The 18,150-nt window shown below is 45.0% G+C and overlaps 1 protein-coding gene across 1 annotated transcript in view; it reads right to left on the bottom strand.

Moving 5' to 3' along the window:
• The window catches only part of LOC147117672 (uncharacterized), a 33,697-nt gene extending 19,288 nt beyond the window's left edge, over positions 1-14,409 (bottom strand). The window contains exons 1-2 of the mRNA XM_085988857.1: positions 14,274-14,409; positions 12,887-12,995 (exon numbers count right to left, since the gene is read on the bottom strand). Coding sequence (XP_085844983.1) covers positions 12,887-12,995; positions 14,274-14,294 — 130 coding nt within the window. The 5' untranslated portion in view covers positions 14,295-14,409. The remainder of the gene's footprint in view (positions 1-12,886; positions 12,996-14,273) is intronic.
• Between the last annotated feature and the right edge of the window lie 3,741 nt (positions 14,410-18,150).

Here is an 18,150-nt window from a genome sequence, read left to right as displayed (position 1 = left end):
GGGACTAGGAACACTAAAATAACAGCAACAATTAAAATAGAGGAAAATGCAAGCCCAAAGTTTCTTAAGGCCAGACCAGTGCCTTCTGCGATCAGACCAGCTGTTGAAGCAGAGCTGGAAGGGTTGGAACGTTCAGGAGTACTGTCCAAAGTGGACTGGAGCGAGTGGGCTACACCCATCGTTCCTGTAATGAAGAGGTCGTTGAGTAATACGCCTGGGGAACCAAAGAAGGTCCGCATCTGTGGGGATTTTAAGGTGACAGTGAACCCAGTCCTTCACACGGTACAATATCCGCTTCCACGAATTGAGGATATTTTTGCCTCGCTATCTGGAGGTAAACGCTTGACCAAAATTGATTTAGCCCAGGCGTACTTGCAAATGGAGGTAGAAGAAGCTTCGAAACAATACCTTACGATCAACACTCATAAAAGGTCTCTATCAACACAACCGGCTGGTGTTTGGAGTAGCCTCGGCTCCGGCTATCTGGCAAAGGGCGATGGATCAGGTCCTGCAAGGGATTCCAGGGACCCAGTGTTATTTGGACGACATTTTGGTCACGGGCGAAAATGACGGTGATCACCTCGCCAACTTGGAGAAGGTGCTCACCAGATTAAAGGAGTATGGACTACGAGCTAATCGCCACAAGTGCGAGTTTTTCCAGAAACAGATCTCATATTGTGGCCACATCATCGATGAAGAGGGGTTACATAAGTCCCCTGACAAGATTGAGGCAGTAGTCAAGGCTCCAGCACCGGAAAATGTGTCACAACTGAGGTCGTTCCTCGGGCTGGTAAACTACTACCACAAGTTCTTACCGAATTTGTCTACGGTATTACACCCACTGAACACCCAACTGCAAACAGGGGTACCATGGAAATGGGATGACGAACGTAGACGAGCTTTCCAGAAGTGTAAAGAATTGATCACATCAAAAGAGGTGTTGGCCCATTTCAACCCAGCACTACCAATTCGTTTGGCATGTGATGCATCACCCTATGGTATTGGAGCGGTGCGGTCGCACAAATTCCCAGACGGGTTGGAGAGGCCAGTAGCCTTTGCGTCTCGGTCACTAACCTCAGCCAAGCGCAACTACGCCCAGATTGACAGGGAGGCCCTCAGCCTAGTATGGGGAGTAAAAAAATTCAACCACTATCTGCATGGGCAGAAGTTCACCTTGCTGGCTGACCACCAATCACTTGTCTCCATCTTTAATCCTAAGAAGGGCGTTCCAGTGATGACTGCTCAGCGGTTACAAAGATGGTCCCTGTTTCTCGGGGCGAATCAATATGAAATAGAATATAAAGGCACGAAACAGCATGGGAACGCTGATGGGCTATCGCGCCTGCCACTGCCTACTGTGGAGGAAGCACCAGCAGTGGACCCTATCGAGATATTTTATTCGTCAATAATTGAACGATTGCCAGTAACAAACGCGGATATAGAGGAGACCCGCAATGATCCGACTGTCGCAGGTATATGAATTGACGGTGAGGGGATGGCCAACACATGGCGACTCACTGTTGCCAGCATTCTCATCCAGAAGAGAACAACTGTCAGTATGCCAGGGGACAGTGATGTGTGGATCCAGAGTGGTGATTCCACCCAAGTTAAGGGAGAGAGTGCTAAATGAGCTACATGAAGGTCATCTGGGGGGAGTGAAAATGAAAAGCCTTGCTAGGGCTTATGTGTGGTGGCCGGGAATCAATCAACAAATCGAAGACCTAACTAAGAGCTGCTTAGGATGCCAGAAGGTCCAAAATGCACCACCACATGCCCCTCTACACCCATGGGAGTGGCCCTCCTCTCCATGGCAGCGGGTGCATATTGATTTTGCTGGTCCATTCATGGACTCAATGTTCTTAATAGCAGTGGATGCTCATTCAAAGTGGCCTGAGGTGATAAAAATGTCTTCAACCACTACAGAGAAAACGATTGCAGTCCTACGGACCATATTTGCCAGAAACGGTTTGCCAGAGCAGATTTGCTCTGATAATGGACCACAGTTTGTGTCCGACGAGTTCCAAAAATTTATGAGAAGGAATGGGGTAAGGCATTACACATCCGCCCCGTATCATCCAGCCACAAATGGATTGGCTGAGAGGTTCGTACAAACCTTTAAGAAGGCGATAAAGGCCATGTGTGACGAGGAAATTGTAGTGTATGTGCCTTTATGAGCCCCATGTGTGCTGTAATGCCGGTAATGGCCACTCGGGCTATAAACACCTGTATATTGTGTTATATCCGTTAGTACCCCTCCAGACTTTGCTTAGTAAACACCTATGAACCAACTCCTGTCTTCAGTGTCTCTATCAACACACGGACACTACAGTGGCGACGAAGTGGAAACGGACTTACCTGCAATTCGGCAGCACCTCAAGGACATCGATTCCTCGGGCGTCCATAAGACTCAAGAAAGTGAAAGATGCTGTGGTTTCACCAGCTGGCCAAGCTGGTGGCAGGTACTGCGCTAATCCTTCCTGGGCGTCAGGCTGGGGCTCCAGCGGCTGGCTCTATGGCTGGGACAAGCAGCGAAGTCGGAGGCAAGCAATAACAGACGGGGAGGGAGCACTCGGGAGACGGCCGGCGCTGCAAGCAGGTCGGCGTTCAGACCTAGAGGGAAAGTCCGGCGGGAACGAGTCTCCAACTGTAAATAAATAAATAAAAAAAGAACGGAAACCGCGGGAAACAGCACTGTCATCGGCAGCAGCGGCAGGAAAGCGCGGGAAGCGCCATATCTTTTCTAAGATGCCTAAGTCTGGCAATATTGATGCTTTTGATAGCGAAAGAGAGGATTGGACCACATATGTGGAAAGAGTAGAGGTATATTGCACTGCAAATGGAATAGATGAAAAAAAAAGCTTCAGTACTGCTGAATTTAATGGGCGCAAAGGCATACGGGCTGTTACGAAATGTAATCACTCCAGCCAAACCAAAGGACAAGGATTTTAAAGAAATTGTTGATACCCTGCAGGCGCACTTAAACCCAACACCACTGCTGATAGCGGAACAATTCAAATTCTTCAAGAGAAATCAACACAAGAATAAAAGTAACGCTGATTACCTCACCGAATTAAGAAAGCTATCAAAACACTGCCAATTCGGGGCAGGACTAGCAGATTATCTTCGAGACAAATTCGTCTGCGGTCTCTTAAGTGAAGGAACACAAAAAAGGCTGCTTTCTGAAAAAGATTTAACACTAGACAAGGCTTTCAGTATGGCTGTATCATATGAAGCAGCAGCAAGAGGAGCTGCAGAGATACAACAAAAGACACAGGACTTCGGCACCCATGAAATGGCACAGGGTTTCGAGAGATGTTATCGCTGCGGCAGATCCACCCATGACCAGAGGGACTGCTGGTTCAAGGACAAAGCATGCAGGCAATGCGGAAAGATTGGACACATTGCACGGGTATGCCGATCTGGACAAAATAAATCCACAGACAGGAAAAAAAAAATCAAAGAAAAGTACAGAAAGGTACAAAGGATGACGGACAGTAGCTCCGAAGACCAGAAGAGCGATAGCGACTCCGAAAACAAGAGACTAAGCTGTCTCAAATTACATAACGTACTTGCCAAAGATGATTACCAGACCATTTGGGTTACCCTCACGATAGCAGGGTCCCCAGTTAAAATGGAGCTAGATACAGGATCAGCTCTGACCATAATAAATTGACGGGATTACGAGAGGCTATTTCCGCGTATACCTTTAAAAGACACATCCATTATCTTAAAAACATATACGGGGCAGAAAGTATACCCCAAAAGAAAAATAAAGGTGCCTGTTGTATACAACGGCAAGGAAATACAAAAGTTGTATTTATACATTCTACAAGATGGTGGCCCACCGCTGTTAGGACGTGAATGGATCAGGAAAATACGTTTAGACTGGCAGTCCATTCAGGCACTGACGGTGACCAGTAAGAAAAAAAACGACGATGACATCATACCTGAACGATTAAAAGACATCTTGGCCAACGCCAAAGAAGTGTTTCAAGAGAAATTAGGAACCTTGAAAGGCATCACCGCCTCAATAAAAGTGGAAGATGCAGCAGTTCCCAAGTTTTTTAAAGCAAGACCAATGCCATACGCAATTCGTCCAGCAGTCGAGGCAGAGCTGGAGAATTTGGAAAATGCAGGCGTATTATCCAAAATAGATTGGAGCGAGTGGGCAACACCTATCGTTCCAGTCATGAAGAAAGCATTGAATAATAATAAATCTGAAGAATAGAGAAAAATTCGCATCTGTGGAGACTTCAAGGTGACAGTAAACCCGGTCCTTCACACGGTACAGTATCCTCTTCCGAGGATAGAAGATATTTTCGCCTCACTATCCGGAGGGAAACGTTTCACCAAAATTGACTTGGCACAGGCATATCTACAGATGGAGGTTGAAGAGGCCTCTAAAAAATCTCTCACGATAAATACACACAAAGGTCTGTACCAGTACAATTGACTAGTTTTCGGAGTAGCATCCGCTCCAGCTATCTGGCAAAGAGCTATGGAGCAAGTCCTCCAAGGGATTCCGGGTACTCAATGCTACCTGGACGACATCCTTGTAACAGGAGAAAACGACAACGAGCACCTTGCCAATTTGGAGCAGGTGCTCACTAGGCTGAGAGAACGGGGACTACGAGCAAATTGCCCCAAGTGTGAATTTTTCCGAAATCAAATATCATATTGTGGCCACATAATAAATAAGGAAGGGTTGCATAAGTCACCTGAAAAAATTGAAGCGGCCATAAAAGCCCCAGCACCTGAAAATGTTTCACAATTAAGGTCGTTCCTGGGATTAATAAATTACTATCATAAATTTTTACCGAACTTACCAACTCTTCTACACCCTCTTAATGAACTGCTACAAACAGGAGTAATTTGGAAATGGAACGAAGACTGTAAACATGCCTTCCATAAATGCAAAGACTTAATCACATCCAAAGAAGTTTTGGCTCATTACAACCCATCACTGCCAATCAGACTGGCGTGCGATGCATCCCCTTACGGCATAGGAGCAGTATTATCGCATAAATTCCCTGATGGCTCGGAACGGCCGATAGCTTTTGTGTCACGCTCATTGAACTCAGCTGAGTGTAGCTATGCCCAGATCGACAGGGAAGCACTCAGCCTGGTATGGGGAGTGAAGAAATTCAACCATTACCTGCACGGACAAAAATTTACCTTGTTGACTGACCATCAACCCCTCATCTCCATATTCAACCCTAAAAAGGGTGTTCCCATTATGACAGCGCAAAGGCTATAGAGGTGGTCCCTTTTTCTAGGGGCACACCAATACAACATAGAATACAAAGGATCAAAACAGCATGGGAATGCTGACGGTTTATCGTGCCTACCGTTGCCAACGGTAGAAGAGGCACCTACAGTAGACCCAGTGGAGATGTTCCACTCTACCATAGTGGAATGTCTACCAGTAACAAATTCTGCCATTGAAAGGGAGACGAGAAATGACCCGACTCTCTCACGGGTCTACGATTTAACAGTGAAGGGATGGCCAGCACATGGCGAACCACTGTTGCCAGCATTCTCGCAAAGAGGAGAACAGCTGTCAGTGTGCCGAGGAACCTTGATGTGTGGATCCAGAGTGGTGATTCCACCCAAACTCCAGGATAAAGTGCTAAAGGAGCTTCACGAGGGGCATCTGGGTGGAGTGAAAATGAAGAACCTAGCCAGGGCGTTTGTATGGTGGCCAGGTATTGATGGAGACATCGAAGAAATGACCAAGAGCTGCCTAGGATGCCAGAAGGTCCAAAACGCTCCACCACAAGCCCCTCTACATCCATGGGAGTGGCCCTCATCTCCCTGGCAAAGGGTACACATCGACTTTGCTGGTCCATTTATGGACTCAATGTTCTTAATCACGGTTGATGCACACTCCAAGTGGCCGGAGGTAATAAAGATGTCCTCCACCACCACGGAAGAAACCATCACAGTATTAAGAACCATATTTGCCAGGAATGGGCTGCCGGAACAGATCTGTTCTGATAATGGACCGCAATTTGTGTCCGAAGAATTCAGGAAGTTCTTAAAAAACAATGGGGTTAAGCACTACACGTCCGCCCCATACCATCCCGCCACCAATGGATTGGCTGAAAGGTTTGTCCAGACCTTCAAGAAGGCCATAAAGGCCATGGGTAATGAAGACATAAAACTTCAGCACAAGGTGGATAACTTCTTGTTCGCATACAGGAATGCAACACATATGGTTACCAACCAAACTCCCGCCATGATGTTCTTCAATAGAAACCCAAGATGCCGGCTGGATTTGGTCAAGCCCAACATCAGAAGGGACGTGGAGAACCGGCAGTTTCAAGGCATGAATGAAAGGCCAACTAGAACCTTCCAGATAGGTCAACAAGTTTTGGCCCGGGACTACCGTACCGAGAAATGGCAGCCTGGAACTATCTGCACACGACTAGGACCACTGATGTATACCGTGGACATCGGAGAAAGCATAATAAGGCGCCATGCTGACCAAATCATAGAGTCATCCGAAAAGGGACAACCTACACCACAACTCTATACGCCTAATGATGAAGTGGAGATACCCATATCTACCTCCGATCCGGTGATACTGGAACCCGATGAACCCGACACTGGCATTCAAGCCGAATCAACCTTGCCAAAAGAACCTACTACACCACCAGAAACTACTACACCACTGAGGCGTTATCCGGACCGAGTCAGGAAGCCTCCAGAGAGACTGACTTATAATTAATTAACTACAGCAATGTGTATATTATTTTTCTTATAATATGTAATTAATAATTACTTAAAATATGATGTACTGGTTAGCTAAAAGGGGAGGAGTTGTAGTGTATGTGCCTTTAAGAGCCCCATGTGTGCTGTAATGCCGGTAATGGCCACTCGGGCTATATAAGCCTGTATATTGTGTTATATCCGTTAGTACCCCTCCAGACTTTGCTTAGTAAACACCTATGAACCAACTCCTGTCTTCAGTGTCTCTATCAACACACGGACACTACAGAAATTCCACTACAGCATAAGATGGACAATTTCTTATTAGCCTACCGAAACGCGACACATGCAGTTACCAACCAGACCCCGGCCATGATGTTCTTTAACCGAAGGTTGAGATCTCGTCTGGACTTGCTCAGACCAAATGTGCGAAGAAATGTTGAGGACAAACAATTCCAGCACATCAATGAGAAGCCGACAAGGAGCTTCAATGTAGGGCAACCAGTCTTGGCCCGTGACTATCGAACAGAGAAATGGCAACCCGGAACGATATGTACAAGGCAGGGGCCATTAATGTACACAGTGGATGTCGGGGAGAACATTGTGAGACGCCACGTCGATCAGATCTTAGCGTCACAGGAACACGTCAACCCCATGTCTCGAGTACCCGGGGATGAACCCGACATACCGGTAGCATCTACTTCAGACCCAGTAGCAGTAGAACCCGATGAACTACCCGATGAAAAGGGGTCAGAATCGCCTCTGCACCAAGAACAAGAACCTCCGGAAAGGCGCTATCCCGAAAGGGTCAGGAAGCCGCCCCAAAGACTGAATCTATAAATGGACTTTTGTTGTTTAATGTACATGTTGAAATGTTAATTGTTATTTGAATATTAGGGGTACTACTAATCTAAAAGGGGAGGAATTGTAGTGTATGTGCCTTTAAGTCAGAACTTTTAGAGCTCCTGTATACTGTAGTACCGGCAGTGACCACACCAGTATATAAGCTTTGCGCATGCCTCTGTACCCCCAGTCCTGAGACTACCCTCCTCCAGTAAAGACCTGTTTATTGTTGATGTACAGCATCCGTGTGATTATTTAATAACAGCATATCCTCTGAATCACGGATCCAACAGTCACCCCACCATCTCAAATCATGAGACAATCAGAAAGACTCTTAAATATCACTAAAATTAGAGACACAGGTTAACAACGCATAAAAAAGCAAACCAAGCACTAGGGTTTCTCTCTAGAGGGATGGAATTCAAAAGTAATGAAGTTATGCTAAACTTGCATCGAACCTTGGTTCGACCACATTTGGAGTACTGCGTAACATTTGTATTAACCAGCAGTTGAACAGAATGCTTCCTGGGCTGCAGAAACCGTTTATTTAATATTGATTACTATTTTTCATTTTGAAAGATCAGTAGTTTCACATTCTCTTTGACTTTGTGCTTTAAAAAAAGGACATGAAAGAAGAGACACTGATCATATCCCCACTGAATATTCCCATCCTCAATGATGGTGGAGCCCAGCACATGAGTGCAAAAGACAAGGCTGAAGCGTGTGCAACCATCTTCAGCCAGAAGTACCGAGTGGATGATCCATATCGGCCTCCTCCTGAGGTCCCCACCATCACAGAAGCCAGTCTTCAGCCAATTCGGTTCACTCCACGTGATATCAAGAAATGGCTGAGCGCACTGGATACAGCAAAGGCTATGGGCCCCAACAACATCACGGCTGTCATGCTGAAGACTTGTACTCCAGAACTAGCTGCGCCTCTAGCCAAGCTGTTCCAGTACAGCTACGACACTGGCATCTATCCGACAATGTAGAAAACTGCCCAGGTATGTCCTGTCCACAGAAAGCAGGACAAATCCAATCCGGCCAATTACCGGCCCATCAGTCTACTCTCAATCATCAGCAAAGTGATGCAAGGTGTCACCGATAGTGCTATCAAACGGCAGTTAACTCACCAATAATCTGGTCACTGATGCTCAGTTTGGGTTCCGCCAAAACCACTTGGTTCCTGACCTCATTACAGCCTTCGTCCAAACATGGACAAAGGAGCTGAATTCCAGAGGTGAGGTGAGAATGACTGCCCTTGACATCAAGGCAGCATTTGACTGAGTGTGGCATCAGGGAGCCCTAGTAAAACTGAAGTCAATGGGAATCGGGGGGAAAACTCTCCACTGGCTGGAGTCATACCTAGCACAAAGGAAGATGGTTGTGGTGGTTGGAGGTCAATCATCACAGCCCCAGGACATCGCTGCAGGGGTTCTTCACGGCAGTGTCCTATGCCCAAGCATCTTCAGCTGCTTCATCAATGACCTTCCCTCCAACATAGAGTTATGCTGATAGAGTTAAATGAGGAAAGCCAGGAGGAGGCTCAAGTGGATCATAAACGCCGGCAAGGACTGCATGGGCCGAATGGCCTGTTTCTGTGCCTTATATCTTATGTAATCCTATGTAAATCATGAAATTAGTTGCTCTTTTTTGGTTTATAAACCTCATTAGTGGCTTTATTTAATCTCTAACAGGTCACAACTCTTATAAAAACTATATTACATGTGTCACATGTTAGAATTTGCTCTGTCAGGTGTACCATCAAGGTTAATCATAACATCTCAGGGTCATTGTCTGATTCGGATATGCTAATACTGGAGATTAGTCGGGACAAGGGACAGTGCCGTTCACAACTCCTCAGATAATGAAGCAGTCCATGCCCGCATGCAAAAAGACCTGGACGACGTTCAGACTTGGGCTGATAAGTGGCAGTTTACATTCGCGCCACAGAAGTGCCAGGCAATGACTATCTCCAACAAGCGAGAGTCTAACCACCGCCCCTTGACATTTAATGGCATTACCATCGCCGAATCCCCCACCATCAACAGCCTGGGGGGTCACCATTGACCAGAAACTTAACTGGACCAGCTACATAAATACTGTGGCAACAAAAGCAGGTCAGAGGCTAGGTATTCTGTGGCGAGTGTCTCACCTCCTGACTCCCCAAAGCCTTTCCACCATCTACAAGGCACGAGTAAGGAGTGTGATGGAATACTCTCCACTTGCCTGGATGAGTGCAGCTCCAACACTCAAGAAGCTCAACACCATCCAGGACAAAGCAGCCCGCTCACCTTAAACATTCACTCCCTCCACCACCGTCGTACTGTGGCTGCAGTGTGTACCATCTATAAGATGCACTGCAGCAACGCGCCACGGCTTCTTCGGCAGCACCTCCAAAACCCGTGACCTCTTCCACCTAGAAGGACAAGGGCAGCAGGCGTATGGGAACTCCATGACATCCAAGTTCCCCTCCAAGTCACACACCATCCTGACTTAGAAGTATATCACCGATCCTTCATCGTCACTGGGTCAAAATCCTGGAACTCCCTACCTAACAACACTATGGGAGTACCTTCACCACATGGACTGCAGCGGTTCAAGAACGTGGCTCACCACCACCTTCTCAAGGGCAATTAGGGATGGGCAATAAATGCTTGTCTTGCCAGCAACGCCCACATCCCATAAACAAATTTTTTTTTAAATGCTAGAGGACGAAACAGACGGGTCGGCAACATCCCATGTGGGGTGTTAATAGCAGATTGGCCAGAACAATGGAGGCACCGAAGCGAACACTTTTATTTGCAAGGTCACAACAGCAACTATTAGCAAGGTCACATTAACTATATTCTGCTCTTTTGTAAATTCAGACAGGAAACATCAAGTTAAATTGATTAGCAATTATATCATGAAGATGGCCATTATGTCAAGGTCTGGTGAGAAGGAACCTCACTTCAATATACATTCTAGGCAAAGTCTCATACACCCCATGCTACCTCTACTCTCACACATCCCATTCTACTGCTACACTGCTACCCTGCTCACTATTTACTACATTGCCACGTTCTGTATTATCCACAAACTTCAAAATTGAACTCCCTATATATAGATATATATACACACACAGGAAACTTTTGATTTACCGGCACCTAAATAACCGGAAATCTCAGTTAACCGGCAAAATTCAGGAGTAGGTTCAGGTAAGTTTTACTTCATATTACTTGCCTTCCTCGATCTGTTGCTGTGCAATTGGGTGTGGCTGCAGCTGTTGCTAAGCTACAGAGACGCTTGGAACTTGTGGCCATTGTTCTGCACCTGTTGCTAAGCAACAGGGTTTGTTGCTTTATACGGAGCTCTCAGCTCTCCGTATCTTTTACTATAGCTCTCGGTTATCCGGAATTTTTGATGAACCGGCACCACGTCGGTCCCGTCGGTGCCGGATAAAAAAAAGTTTCCTGTGTATGTATGTATATACTAGCTGGGGGTGCCCGGCGTTGCCAGGGCAATTTTGGGCTGCACGGTCTCCCTGCCCCTGTCTGTCCCCTCTCTCTCCCTCTCCCCCTCTCCCTGTGCTGTCCTCTCCCTCCCTCCCTCCCCTCCCCCCCCCTCTCCCTGCCTACTTACAGTAGACCTCCTTACACCCAACTCCTTGAGGGGACAAAATAAGATCTGAATTAAAAGTATGAAGCTAAGTCATTGTAAATAACTTAAAAAATACTGATATTTCTTTGATTGAATTTATTACTGTAGGAACCTAATATACACAATCTTGGAAATTCAGATCATTCTCTGTCTCTCTCTTAGTCTATAACTGCAACCATGTTGGGTAGTCATCCTTGCCGGGCGGTGCACCATCATCACATACTCAGATTTATTTTGAGTCAAATGTAACAACAATAAGGGTTTGTGGTCACACATACCGTAAAAGCAGCTTCGGTGCATTCTGTGCCCATAAAAAGAACATGTGAACTTTCTCTGATCAATAACCGGCGCCCACGGTGCGTTGTTCCGAAGTGTGGCCGCCGCTCAGACCCCAGGAACAGACTACACGCGTCTCCACATTACCCACTGATCCAGCAGAATAAATGGCTTCAGGGGACGAGAGAAAATATGCACCAAAATATAATTTAAGAGAATTTGCAGTGCTTCCGTAATTGGTTGGCACAGCCACACGCAAGAATAATTTTAAAGACTAGTCGATGCTTTCTTGCATATTTTATATTTTTGTACAGACTAGAGAGCTAATTAACAGCCAAGCAGACAACTTGGTTCCAAGGCTCCGTATCTTACCAAATGCCGTTACAATTCGGACTGGCTCTGAGAGATCACAAGCGACTCTCCGTGTGTAGATTCCCGGCCATGGGGTATTGGGCCCCTCCTTGCCCCAGCTCTCGAGCTCACTGTGTGCGGGCCCCTCCCTGCCCCAGCTCTCGAGCTCACTGTGTGCGGCCTTTGAATCTGAATGCGCAAGACCTTGCAGATCGTTGCATGGCCGCGCACCTGCACAGCTTAGCGGGAACATAGGTGCAGAAGAGATTTATTAGAATGGTACCAGGGATGAAGGACTTCAGTTATGTGGCGAGACTGGATAAGCAGGGGATTGTTCTCCTTCAAGCAGAGAAGGTTAAGAGCTGATTTGATAGAGGTGTTCAAAAATATGAATGGTTTTGATAGAGTAAATAAGGAGAAACTCTTTCCAATGGCAGAAGGGTCGGTAACCAGAGGACAGATTTAAGATGATCAAAAGAACCAGAGGTGACATGGAAACATTTTTTTTAAACACACAGCAGGTTGTTGTGATCTGGATTTCACTGCCTGAAAGGATGGTGGAAGTAGATTCAACAGTAACTTAAGAAATTGGATAAATAGTTGAAGGGAAAAAAATTACAGGGCTATGGGGAAAGAGATGAGTGGGACTAATTGGATAGTTCTACCAAATAGCCGGCACAGGCACAGTGGGCCAAATGGTTCCTCCTGTACTGTATCATTCTATGATTCTATGATTATGTTTAAGCTCTCATCATAAATAAAACTAAGCTTAGGGTGTTCATCACTAATCAAAATGACAATTTGTACTGATCACAAGATATAGACCAGGACACCATCATCCGATATACCGCAGCACACTGAAATATATAGAAAAATAAATGTAGATATTCTCTCGCTGGTAACAAGTTACATAATCCCATTAAAAATACAGGAGAACCTCAACTTACAACAGCCACAATCGCCTACATTTAAAATGTTTGTTTCTGTCAGTTGTGAATCCACTAGGCAGCATAATTGGTAACTCCTACAGAATACAAAGGTATCGTAACAATGCTTCACCTACTTTTTGTCACAGCCATGAGGAGAATGAAGAAAATTGGCTTCCAACTCTGAAGCATAGCAATCGGAATAAACTCCTCCGATAGACGGAGGAAGCCGGAGTTACGTTGCATCTGGAAGAAAAAGAAACAAGGATTCCGAAAAGATTGAAAACATGAAGGAAAAATAGTTAAGGAACGAACACGTTTCACGTTTTAGTGTAAAGCACTTTGGGATGTCCTGAGATTGTGAAAGGTACGATATAAATGCAAATTCTTTCCTCTTTCTTTAACTACGCAAGGTACAGTGGGTTCTTGCAGCTGCTGCAGGAATGTGCAATCACAGAACGGCAGACAACGGCACTGTCAACACCCAAAGCAGCTGTAGTTCTAGGAACTGTACCACTGCCTTTAGTGCATGCAATAGTGGGGACTCAGCCTGGACCGAAATTACAGTAGTGGGTGTTAAATCTCAGGGACTCGGGGAACACCTCAGACTCTTGCACTTGGCCTAGCAATGTGGAGAAAGCTCCAGCACAGGAGCCAGATGAGACCAAGAAGAGTCTGAATCACAGCCACCACAAGACACAGCAGCTAACCCAACTGCCAGCTTTCGGCTGTACAGTCCAACTTAGGGAGCACCGTCCAATAATGTAAAGGAGTTCAAGAAATACTAAGAAAGAACTTGCATTTATATAGCGCCTTTCGCGGTCTCAGGTCATCCCAAAGTGCTTTACAGCCGATGAAATACTTTTGAAGTGTAATCACTGTTGTAAACTATCAAAGAGGCGAACACGTGTTTGAGGCAAAAAATGAAAGTTTTGATGAGATGCCAGGCACGCAAGGGTTACAGTCAAACAATGATGGGTTCTTGGAGCGTTTTATGTTCAATACAATAACAATATGCCCACATAGGTCGTGAATGATGACCACTTATCCCACATCTGAATCACAACAACCACGGCAGTTACAGTATGATCTAGGATGTTATGTTGCCTGTGCAGTGTCAGGGTGCAAGTGCGTCATCGCACGCCAAAAAGCACCAGTTTCTGTGAATTAAATCTACAGCTGAGTTTAACTTGAAGCACTCACAACTCTGGTCAGAGAGAAAGCAGCGGTCCCGGGAGCACATCTTGTGAAATCGCGGTCGCCCAGCCCTGCATGGGCTGACGCTGCTATCTCCATCTGCACCCGACCTGCGTGGGGTTGGTGAATCCGACTTCTCCCAAGTGCTTTTAGGTGAGATTTGTAAGATCTCTCCCGTCACTTTCAGCCTTCGTTTGATTTTGCTTCGCTCAGAAGGGGCATTCCAAGTGAGACGCTTGGACAGGAGCGGGGAAAAGACAGCGTAATGCACTGAATCAGACACCAATCGGTACATTGATATATGGAAGAGACGGCCACCACACTCACCTGCTCCCGCCGCGGCTGCATACTGCTCGCAGATCGACTGGAACCCTCCACGCCCAAGGGAAAATCCGCCTCTCTGCTGGCTCCTTCACATACGTCATCTCACACGATCACCCACAAGCGCCTCCCCCAAGCTCACTTGTTGCTGCTCACAAAGTGCTTTAAAGCCAATACTTCTTATTTTGAAGTGTGGTCACAAACAGCAATGTGATAACAACCAGATAATCTGTAATAGTGATGTTGATTGAGGGATAAATATAGACCAGGACCAACGCTCCTGATCTTCTTTGAAATAGTGCTATGGGATCTTTTACATCCACCTGGGGGCAGACCGTTTAACATCTCATCTGAAAGACTCAGCACTCAATTCAATTCAATTCAATTCAAATCGCTTTATTGGCATGACAAGGTACATCTTATGTTGCCAAAGCATCGAAAAACATTCATGGTTGAACACATAAATACAGATCTATCCATACAGTGTATAAACAGATATACCCCTGAGTGTATAAATATACATTCATATAATTTGTATATACTCTTCTTATATTTAGTGGTTGTCCCTCTGTTTATGGCAAGCTGTAACATAGTGTGCCGCTAAGGTTACACAATTTCTCTGTTCCCCTATTAGGTATGGGAGTTTTTGGTCGTCATTCAAATTTCTGAATTCCGGGCATATTTTTGTGAATTTTGGGTAGAAATTCTCCCTTATGCCCTGATATTTTCTACAAGCTGTGAGGAAGTGCATCTCTGTCTCCACCACTCCCTGACTGCAGTGAGAGCATATCCTGTCCTCTCTTGGTAGCCGGGTCTGCCTGTGTCTACCTTTTTCGATCGCCAGGCTATGTTCACTAAGTCTGTACATTGTCAAGGTTTTTCTCAGTTTGCTATCCTTTACCATGGTCAGGTAATCAGCCATGTTGTATTGTCTGTTTAGGGCCAAGTAGCAATTGAGTTTGTTTTGGGTTTTTGTTGTTTCTGCCCAATATGAAAGATATTTTTCCTTTTGCTAAGTGACGATTGTGTTGGGGCAAATTCTTTGTGTTACGCTGTCACTGTCCTGGGGCTGGTTATTGTTAGTAGTGTTAGTAGTTACTTCACTGAGTTCCAGGACTAGTTGACTGAGGGTATTCTTCTTTATGGTCCTCTCTTGGCATTTCAGGGCTTCGTAATGATAGCAGTGGGGGTTGCTCATTTTTAGGTGTTTCCAAAATTTGGTGGCTCTTTTTTGGATAGTAATTATTAATGGATATTGGCCTAGTTCTGCCCTGCATGCATTGTTTACGGTTTTCCTTTGAGTCCGGAGGATACTTTTACAGAATTCTGCATGTAGGATCTCAATTGGGTGTTTGTCCAATTTTGCAAATTCTTGTTGTGTTAGCAGTCCCCACACCTCACTGCCATAGAGTGCAATTGGTTCAATTACTGATTTAAAAATTTTGAGCCAAATGCTAATTGGGACTTCTATTTGGATTGATTTTTTAATGGCATAGAAAGCCCTTCTTGTTTTCTCTTTCAGTTCATTCACAGCCAGATGAAAATTTCCCGTAGAACTGATTTTTAAACCCAAGTATGTGTAGTTAGTGGTTTGTTCAATTTTGGTTGTTCCTAGTGTGAAATTTATTTTGGGTCCCTGATGTCTGGATCTTTGCTGGAACACAAGGACTTTGGTTTTTTGGGGATTTATTGTCAGGGCCCAGGTCTGGCAGAACGACTCCAGCAGATCCAGGTTCTGCTGTAGACCCTCCTTAGTTGGTGACAGCAGAACCAGGTCATCTGCATAGAGGAGGAATTTAAACTTGGATTCATATAGGGTGAGGCCGGGTGCTGTAGATTGTTCAAGTAGTTTTGCCAATTCATTTATGTAAATATTAAAGAGTGTCGGTGAGATGGGCGAGCCCTGCGTCACCCCCTGCCCCTGTGGGAAGCATTTTGTTTGTTTGTCTCCAATTTTAACTGCACATTTATTGTTTGTATACATTGATTTAATTACATCATATGTTTTTCCCCCTACCCCGCTTTCGATAAGTTTCAGGAATAGACCATCGTGCCAGATGGAATTGAAAGCCTTCTGGAAATCTATAAAGCATGCGTAGATTTTGCTTTTGTTTTGATGAACATGTTTGTCAATTAGGGTCTGTAGGGTGAAGATATGATCTGATGTTCTATAGTTTGGTAGGAATCCAATTTGGCTTTTACTCATACATTGTGCTCCTCAAGGAAGTTTATAAGTCTTTTGTTTATGATACTACAGAATACCTTCCCCAGGTTACTGTTCACACAGATGCCTCGATAGTTATTTGGGTCGACTTTGTCCCCACTTTTGTATATGGGCGTTATGAGTCCTTTGTTCCAGATATCAGGGAAGTAACCGACACTCAGAACCAAGTTGAAGAGTTTTAGGATAGCCAGTTTCATTTTATCGTCTGTGTGTTTAATCATCTCGCTTAGTATGCCGTCTGCACTGCAAGCTTTTCCTGGTCGCAGGTCCTTGAGTTTTTCAAATAGTTCTTTTTCTGTTATTATGGAGTCTAGCGGGTTTTGGTTATCTTTTATGGCCATTTCGAGCTTTTCCAGTTTTTTGCATATTTGGTGTTGCTCTGGCCTTAGTGTGTTTTTCTGGTATAATTTTTCAAAGTGGTTTTCCCATGTGTCTCCATTTTGAATGGCCAATTCGTCGTGTTGTTTTTTGTGTAATGTATTCCAGTTGTCCCAGACACAATTGGAATCAATGGATTCCTCAATGGAGCTGAGTGTATTCTTAATATACTGCTCTTTTTTGGTTCTGAGTGTGTTTCTGTATTGTGTTAGTGTCTGACAATAAGTAAGGCGTAATTCCTCGTTTTCTGGCTGTCTGTGTTTTTGGTTTGATATTTTTCTAAGTTTTTTCCTCATGTTATGGCAATCTGGGTCAAACCATTTTTCATAGTGTTTTGTTTTGGGTTTGTTCTTGCGAGCTTTCAAGTTTGACCTTGTTGCCAAATTATCAAAAATATTATTTAGGTTATTCACTGCCCGGTTTACGCCTTCTTTATTGTGAGTGTATATGTTTTCCAGAAAGGTGTCCAAGAGAGCTTGAGTTGATTGATTGCTAATTGCTTTCTGGTATTTTTCCGTGCTGTTTTTGGCCCATCTGTACGATTTTTTGGTGTTGTACAGCTTACTGGGTTGTGTTTCTGTGTTGGTTGTTTCTGTCTTTTTAAGATACATAGTAATTTGACTGTGGTCTGACAGTGTTGTTTGTGGTTTGACTGTGAATGCTCTGAAAGAGGATGGGTCCAAATCCGTAATCATATAGTCTACGGTGCTACAGCCAAGAGGTGGGCAATAGGTCGATCTTCCTAGGAGGTCGCCCATGAACCTACCATTGACAATGTACAGACCCAGGCTTCGACAGAGCTGCAGGAGCTGTTTTCCGTTAGTATTTGTCTGTTTGTCGCAGTTATGCCTGTATGGATGGGAAGGGATATCGAAGTGGTTATTCCCGAATATGTAATTGTTTCCCTGATTATTGGTGAAGTCTGGTTCTTCGCCAGTTCTTGAATTGAGGTCACCACAGATCAACACGTTCCCCTGGGCCTGGAATTGGATAATCTCCCTCTCAATGTTGGAGAAGGTGTCCTCTTTAAAGTACGGGGATTCCATTGGGGGGATATAGAGTGTGCAAATGAAAACATCTTGAGTGTTAGAGATAATCCCCCTCTCAATTTTGAGCCACATGTGGTTTTTGCCCTTTTTTATAAATTTGATGCAATTCTTAAGCTCTGTTTTAAACCAAATCAGTATGCCTCCAGAGTCTCTGCCTTGGGTTACTCCTGGCAATTTATTGGAGGGGGCCACCAGCTCTGTGTACCCTTGGGGACGGCCAGTGTGTCCTTCT

The sequence above is a fragment of the Somniosus microcephalus genome, chromosome 5, assembly GCF_052327205.1.
Source record: "Somniosus microcephalus isolate GS21.2 chromosome 5, FLI_Smic_1.0, whole genome shotgun sequence".
In the NCBI taxonomy this organism is placed as follows: Eukaryota; Metazoa; Chordata; class Chondrichthyes; order Squaliformes; family Somniosidae; genus Somniosus; species Somniosus microcephalus.
The sequence above is the reverse complement of the archived record's forward strand: the minus strand, read 5'-3'. Positions and strand labels throughout refer to the sequence as shown.